The following is an 8550-nucleotide window of genomic DNA, read 5'->3' on the forward strand; positions in this document are numbered from 1 at the left end:
GCTGTGGCCTCTCCCATTGCGGAGCACAGGCTCCGGACACGCAGGCTCAGCGGCCATGGCTCACGGGTCCAGCCGCTCCGCGGCATGTGGGATCTTCCTGGACTGGGACACGAACCCGTGTCCCCTGCATCGGCAGGTGGACTCTCAACCACTGCGCCACCAGGGAAGCCCCAATCACTTTTTTTAAAAACCATCTGTCAAATGTCACTTGATATCTTCAGCATGTTTTAGTGAATCCTGACATACTTTATGGTCTTCTAATTTCAAATTTGTTGCTTCAATTTCATAATGTCCTGTGAACCCTGTGGAGGTTGTAAGATCACAGCAGTACATTTTCTTAATCTCTTGAAACACCTCTTTTATCAGATAAGATTTTCTCAGGGTATCAGTCTTTTACAGTAGATGGTAGATATAAATTATGGCTATCAATGAGAGGCAATTATTTGGGTGCCTCTGAAGTCAGGCATGTTACATAAATTTGTGTTTCAGGCAAAAAAGTGATGAAAAATCCTTTCCTGATTTTATATGTTTAGGTCCTAGAGCATAAGTTTGAATCTCATTTTGTCTATGCTAGACTAAGAATATTGCTACAAGATAATACAGAAGTCAGTGGCTTCAATGTTTTATTCCTAAATAAATATGAAGCAAAACTGCAGTTTAGGAATAATCTGGCACACTGTCAGGTAACACTACTAACTCAAAACTTGGATAAGCTAAGTAAGTACTTTAGCATGAAATGTATTTTCTGTATTTTTCATGGAACTGTGTCCTTACTTTTAATAAACACAAAACTGAAACAAACTTTAACAAATATGGTATGATATCACTTCTATGTGGAATCTAAAAAATGATACAAATGAACTTAGTTACAAAACAGAAATAGACTCACAGACATAGAAAACAAACTTACAGTTACCAAAAGGGAAAGGAGGTGGGGATAAATTAGAAGTTTAGGATTAACATATACACATTACTATATATAAAATAAACAAAAAGGACCTACTATATATAGCACAGGGAACTATATTCAATATTTTGTAATAACCTATAATGGAAAAAAATCTGAAAAAAATGTATAACTGAATCACTTTGCTGTATACCTGAAACATTATAAATCAATTATACCTCAAAAAAAAACTAAAACAAACTTTAGTATTTTGTTTTAACTATCAGTATAAACATTTTTTTCAGCTTTACACTTATTAGCCTCTTAATTTCAATATATATATGTCTACATATCTATATATATCTATGTGTGTCTATTTACAACTTTAGCCATTAGGTAATTTTTTGTAACTTTGGTCCGATTACAAGGTGAGGTCCTAATCACAAGACAATGTGATAAGAGCAGAAGGTAGGGCTAAGACCTTACAAAATAACATTTGAGGCTTGAACCGCAAGAGTTTGAACTCTTAGGGTCCACTTATACTTGGATATTTTTTCAGTAGTAAATACTACAGTACCGTACGACCTGAGATTGGTTGAATCTGAGACTCGCAACTGCAGGTATGGAGGGCCAGCTATAAGTAATATGTGGATTTTTAACTGCATGGTGGGTGGGTACCCCTAACACCTGTGTTGTTCAAGGGTTAACGGTAGTCTGATTCTTGTTCATTTCTGCTAATAATGAGTTCAAAAATGCTTGATTTTGATCAGAAATTTGAAAATGATGACAACTAGAATTTCCGAGCATATCTTAAACCACATAAAAATTACCAGTGACAAAGAAAGTAGGCTTATATTAAATAGTGTTAATTTTGAAGACATTTCAAACTTCCATGAAGGATAACCTTACAAGTGAAGTGTTCAATGTAGAAACCAGTACAAATTTTGCTTAGCTTGTTCAGAAACAAAATATTCTAAGAATGTTCTGAATATTATTTTCAATATTAAAGTGAAGATAATTTTTATAGTTGTTTGAGGTGCTGTAATATGTCTACTGATACTCCCAGCTGTTTTACCAAACTGGTTGTCTGTTCTAAAATCCAAGTGAGGCTTGGGTTTTCGGAATGTGCACGCTCCTGTGTTCTACAATATTTTAAAGATGAACAATCTACCCCACTAAGATTCTTGCTACAGTTTTTGTTAAACTCAGCATTATTTTCATAGAATCTTTCATCTTTAGCTTCATCAATCTTTTCCTCAGCTGGAGCTATATGACAAAGGTCCATATCCTGAATGGAGTCCAATAAATCTACAACATGGGGCTGTGGAGTGATTGATTTCAGATGTCTGAGCACATACTCTTCACACTGGCCAACTGCATCCAGAAGATTATTTATTTTACTGATCAAAGCCGAACTATTATCATGAAGGTGACACCAGGAGAGCAAAGCACTGAACAAAAATATAAGCAAGAGTTAAATAGAAAAAAAATTAAACAAAGGCTTTTAGAATTTTTGATGCTAAGGCTTACATGTTTCTTTTCCAGATAACACCATGCAAAAATTATTAATAACAGTAATGCAAGTCAAAATCAGGAAAGTAATGATGGTAAAACAGGATTAAAAATATAAGGACAGTATCTTTCAATAGGAATTAAACAATTGGACTTAATCATATAAACTGTTTATAATTCATAACCCCTCCTTCACAGCTCTACATCCACTCTTCCTGATTTTAGATTTTTCCCCTTATGACTGTGTAGCTTCTGTTGAAGAAGGATACAACTAACAGAAAGATCTGAAAAATTAGTTTCTCCTTTAAGGACATCAACCACCTTTTAAACTAGTGACTCTCAATCTTGGATGCACGTTAGAATCACCTGGGAAACTTTTAAACTTAGCAAGACTCAGGTCACACCTGAGACCAATTAAATCAGAATCTCTGGGGGTATTATTTTTTTAAAGCTTCCCAGCTGTAACAAGCTGCTACCAAGGTTGAAAACCACTGTTCTAACCATATAGCTACTTGCCATCAAAACCGAAGGTTAGGGGGAAAAAAAAAGTTTTGAGACAACTTCACCTTTCCAACTTTGTTACAGAGTAGACACTTTGCTGAGCTGACTAACAATTTTATTGAAGAAGGTTAGATTTCTTTTAGTCCTAATAATTATTTTTCTTTAATTTTTTAGTATAGACAACTGTATTTTTTGACATTTCAGATCATTCACGTCATGAAACAATGGTTGTTATGAAAAGTAATGATGTTTTAAAAAATGTGTAAGATTTAGCAGTAAGCTTTCTAAGCTTATAAAAGATTAACTTGATGTGACGATAAACATGTGATCATTTTCCTACTTTAGTATAGTATAAATGCTGATTCCCGACAGCTGAATTTTAGATAACCTCAATGTAATGAATTTTTCCTTTGTTTTGACAACTTTTGTTTTATACCTTTTAAAAATCAATGATTCCTTGAAGCATTTTGTTTTTCTCTATAGAGGGCAGTTGAAAAGGTATAAAGCATCAAAGAGGACAAGCCTGCCATGCTCCTAGCTCCATGTGCCATTTGATCACTTGGTTCTGATACATGCCATTATTGCTATGGAATCTTGACAGGTGTTCAAAATTTAGGACTAAAGTAAATGGAATCATTTTTCTGTTACCAGCTATAATTTTCATCATGTACTTCTAGTCTAGACGTCTGTTTTATTGTGTTCTGCTACATGTGGAAGACTAAAAGCTTTATTCAAAACCTGAAGTTCTTTTTAATTACTTTGAGATACAGATTGGTGGTAGTTCAGGTAGCAAAAAATAGACACTTCCTATCATTTCTTTGCAGTAAAAGACAACACCTGGCTCACATATTAAAGTGGATGAACTTTCGACTTTTTGAAGGCGATTTTATTCTATGCTCTGAAGCACTCTTGTGGATTTAACAATAGGAAAAGCACTTCACTTTAAACGCTTTATTTTTACATACTACTTTAATAAAAATCCTCCAGTAGTACTGAGGTTAAAATAATTCAGCATTTTTTAAAAAATTACCTCAATGTTCCTCTGAGTTGTCCATAGTTCATAATGACTTCTGCACCTTCCTTATAACCTTGATTGAAACCTTGTTGAAGAGTAACTGCTTTGCCAGCCTCTATTCCATCTCTATAGCCTTCCTAAAAATAAGAAAGTAATGAAGAATTACAGTTGTAACTAACACCAAGTAAACCACTGTAGGTTTTTCTAGAAAGTCATAGAACCAGTTTGGAAGACTGATGAAACAGGCCTCTAGTGGGTTATTTAACAACACGGTTCTAAAACATATGGCATAACCACACAACCAAAGTAGACTACGCTTCTCATAAAAGTTTATTATTGGTTTATCCCATTTTTGAAGTCTAGACTTATTGGGCACATTTAAAAAAATTTTTTATTTATTTTTGGCTGCGTTGGGTCTTCGTTGCTGCGCGCGGGCTTTCTCTAGTTGCAGTGCGCGGGCTTCTCACCGCGGTGGCTTCTCTTGTTACGGAGCACGGGCTCTAGGCACGCGGGCTCAGTAGTTGTGGCTCGCGGGCTTGGTTGCTCCGCAGCGTGTGGGATCTTCCCGGGACCAGGGACGGAACCCGTGTCCCCTGCGTTGACAGGCGGATTCTCAACCACGGCGTTGGGCACATTTTAAAATACTGACTCTATACAGTTTTACAAAACGCTGTGTTAGCAGTTGCTTCACAGAGAGGAAACATGGGGAATTACGTGTTTGATCCCCTTAGCAACTGGACTGACGTGGGTGGGTGACGCAGGGCAGTAAGGTCTTGGAACGGAAGTAGGGAAAGAGGAAACTGGTTTAGCAAAAGGACTATGAGAGGTCTGGTTTGAGAAATTTTGCTTGATACCTAAATTCAAGTAAAATGCAAATCCTCTGTGGGCAGGATTTTTTTCTCCGGCCCCAGCACTCAAAAGATGCTCGGTACTGACTGGCCTCGCCTCAGCCTTCTGTCAAGCATTTCTAACACTGACAACATGGTTGTTAATGCTAAACAAGTACTATTTTACTGAAGCATTAAACAAGCGCAGTTTTAGTGGCAACTTAATGGTTGCCACGGATACTAGCCGGAATGGACCTCACCCTTCGGTCCTCCCCCTGAACTAGGCGCTGAAGGCTCCACCTGGAAACTGGGGGTGTGGCATAAAGCCGAGTCTCAACAGTGAGACAACTGAGAGATGGATCCTTGACACCCGACAAATTAAAAAAACAAAACCCAACATGAATACTCCCTTACCTAGCCATCAGGATTCCACGTTAGCTTTGTCTTACTGCCCTTCGACAACCTTTTTTTTTTTTTTTTTTTTTTTTTTGCGGTACGCGGGCCTCTCACTGCTGTGGCCTCTCCCATTGCGGAGCACAGGCTCCAGACGCGCAGGCTCAGCGGCCATGGCTCACGGGCCTAGCTGCTCCGCGGCACGTGGGATCTTCCCGGACTGGGGCACGAACCCATGCCCCCTGCATCGGCAGGTGGACTCTCAACCACTGCGCCACCAGGGAAGCCCCCGACAACATTCTTAAGTGCACTTTTTCCAGCTGTCCTGATTACCACCACTCCTAACTTTAGGCTCCCGAGCTCTTCAATCAACCCATGTCAAGTGCGTACATGTCCTCTGACAGCCGTAATTAGACACATACAGTCAGTGTATACGTTTCTCCCCCATCCCCTTCCCTCTGGTCCTCATCAAACTCAAATCTCTTCAAAGCCTAAGACAAAGTTTATTTTGTTCGCCGCCCCCCCAGTGTCCAACGCGCCCCGCGGGCGCTCTAGTAAAGCGTCCTGTGGTGTCGCGCGCTTTCAAGTAACCCATTGGGAAACCCTATTAGGACGCGGGCAGGACTGCATAATGAGGGGGTAGGGAGGGCAGCGCCGGGTCGGGCCCGGACCACTCGGCCCTCTCCTCTCGGGTCCCCGCCTCTTCACAATGTCGTGCGCCTCTCCTCACAACCCGGTACAGCAAGGGACGCCCACCCCCTCCACGCAGCTTTACTTTGACTCGTCTCTGCATGTGGTTCCGCCATTCCCGCTGCACCAGGACCGACTCGTCAGCTTCCTCGTCAAAAACGTCCCTCTCCTCTCCAGGACGCTGGACCAAGGAAGCTGCTCGTAACCACGACATCACTGAGGAAACCTCAGAAGCGCCGGTGCCGGAAATGCCCGCAATTCCTTCCGGTCAGCGGGGCGGGGCGAAGACTGAGGAGGGTGGGTTGCCTCGCGGGATGGGCGCGCGTGCGCGTTGAAGTGCGCGTGGGTGTGCGCGGTGTTTCGCTGTTGGGAGGACGTCCCGGTACGGTTTTGAATCCCGGTAGGGTCTTGCTTCCCGCCCGAACCTTTTTGCTACCTGGTGTTGTGGCAGCTCCCTCACTTGACTCGAAGTGTGGGCGTGCACTTATTGTGGGCGAGGCAGATTCCTCCCAAGTGGGGCTTGTCCGACCTTGACCTCTGCAGAAGGCGGTGCCTACCCTCAGTGAAACCCTGTCCCTTCCCACCAAGGTCTCTACAGGGGTCGGGTTTTGGAGACGGGCGCATTGGCAAAACCTTTCAAGATAGTTCTTTTGAGGGATTCTGTCTTAAAATCCCCCTCAGGGCTTCTCTGGTGGTGCAGTGGTTAAGAATCCGCCTGCCAATGCAGGGGACACCGGCTCGAGACCTGGTCTGGGAAGGTCCAACATGCCTCAGCGCAGTTAAGCCCACGTGTCACAACTACTGAGCCTGCGCTCTAGAGCGCATGAGCCACAACTACTGAGCCTGCGCGCCGCAACTTCTGAAGCCTGTGCGCCCAAAGCCAGTGCTCCTCAACAAGAGAAGCCACCGTGATGAGAAGCCTACGCACAGCAACGAAGAGCCGCAACTAGAGAAAGCCCGCGTGCAGCAACAAAGACCCAACTCAGCCAAAAATAAATAAATTTATTTTAAAAATAAATAAATAAAAATAAAATCCCCCTCAGTACATTTAAAGGTTTGGACAGCAACTTTTTTTTTTTCCTTCGGTACGCGGGCCTCTCACTGTTGTGGCCTCTCCCGTTGCGGAGCACAGGCTCCGGACGCGCAGGCTCAGCGGCCATGGCTCACGGGCCCAGCCGCTCCGCGGCATGTGGGATCTTCCCGGACCGGGGCATGAACCCGTGTCCCCTGCATCGGCAGGCGGACCCTCAACCACTGTGCCACCAGGGAAGCCCCAGCCCAACTTTTTTAATTGTAGGAGTGTGGAATGAAGTACAATAAGATCAAAAAGTTAGATACTGTGGCCATTTTGAGATCAATAAATAAAGAGTGCATTTATAAAACGAATTGTATTTCTCACTGATTCACAGTATCTTGTGCTGACTCCAGTTCCTTCTCAAATAACAGAAAAGGCTATTCGTGAGGACGGGGACTTGTTTATCTGTATGTGCTCAGCACCAGCACTGTTATGACCCATAGTAGATGTTGAAACATGTTAGTGAATGAATGGACACCAGCAGTATTCCTGTTTTGCCCTTTGCGTTCTCATGTGGTAATGATGACTTATTTAGCTAACATATTTTCTTGAATAACTACCTTGTGCCAGGCACCGTTACAGGTTTTTGGGATACATCAGTGAACAACACAAACAAAAGTCCCAGTTCTTGGGCTTGACATTCATGTAGAGTTGACAGAGGATAAACAATAAGCACTATATAAGTAAATTATACAGTTTTTTACAAGATCATAATAATGCTATGAAAAAAATTTTAAAGCAAGCAAAGTAAAGAGAGCTATGTGAGTATGTGTGTGAGTGAGAGCGGTCGGGTGGTACGGGTTATAATTTTAAGTATCCAGAGAGAACTTTTCTGTATATATATTTTTAATATATGAAAAAATATATATTTGGTAGGTTCATGGAATATGTATAAAAACATTGTATACTTTGCCACAAAAAATACCTTAATAAACTAAAAAGAATAAAGATTTTTACAGGTCATATTCTCTGATCATAATACAACAAAATTGGTAATGAATAATAAAAATGACCCCAATAATTTTAACTGTAATTTAAATATAATATTGGACATTATAAGCACCTTCCTAAATAACATTTGGATCAAAAAGGAAATAAAAATTAAAACATATTCAACAAACAATTGAAATCAGATACTTCCTACCAAAATAACTTGGGAACAAATGAAAGCTACCCTATGAGGCAATTCTGTAGGCTTTGATGTCTTTATTATTGAAGAAGAAAGAAAAAAGAGACAAAATTATTATACATCTTAATTAGAAGCAAAATGGTAGTAAGGAAAGCAATAAAGAAAACAATCGAAATTAATAAAATAGAAAAAACCCTCAAACCTCATAAGTAAATCCAAAAGCTGGTTCTTTGGAAATACCAATAAAACAGACAATCCTTTTTTGACCCTGATTAAGGAAAAAGAGAACAAAATTATACAAGACAGAAATGAGAAAGAAGGTAATAATAGAGAAAAAATTCAAATGTTATAAATCACTAACTAAAACTCAAGAGTAACACATTTGAAAACTTAGCTGATATGAGTAACTTCCTAACAAAATTGATCCAACAAGTAGAAAACCTGAAGAAACTAATTACCATAGAAAAATTGGAGATTAAATATCTACTATAAAAAATAGCATGGAGACTTGACAATTTCACA

The 8550-nt window shown here is 40.5% G+C and overlaps 1 protein-coding gene across 1 annotated transcript; it reads right to left on the bottom strand.

Annotated features, from left to right (window-relative positions):
- Positions 1-1098: 1098 nt before the first annotated feature.
- On the bottom strand, positions 1099-6054 carry YAE1 (YAE1 maturation factor of ABCE1). The gene is made up of 3 exons (XM_082846136.1): positions 5910-6054; positions 3930-4051; positions 1099-2337 (listed from the first exon to the last, which is right to left on the bottom strand). Exons 1-3 carry the CDS (start codon positions 6036-6038, stop codon positions 1908-1910), a joined length of 681 nt encoding a protein of 226 aa, XP_082702262.1. The 5' UTR covers positions 6039-6054; the 3' UTR covers positions 1099-1907.
- Between the last annotated feature and the right edge of the window lie 2496 nt (positions 6055-8550).

This window comes from Leucopleurus acutus, assembly GCF_964270905.1.
Source record: "Leucopleurus acutus genome assembly, chromosome: 9".
In the NCBI taxonomy this organism is placed as follows: Eukaryota; Metazoa; Chordata; class Mammalia; order Artiodactyla; family Delphinidae; genus Leucopleurus; species Leucopleurus acutus.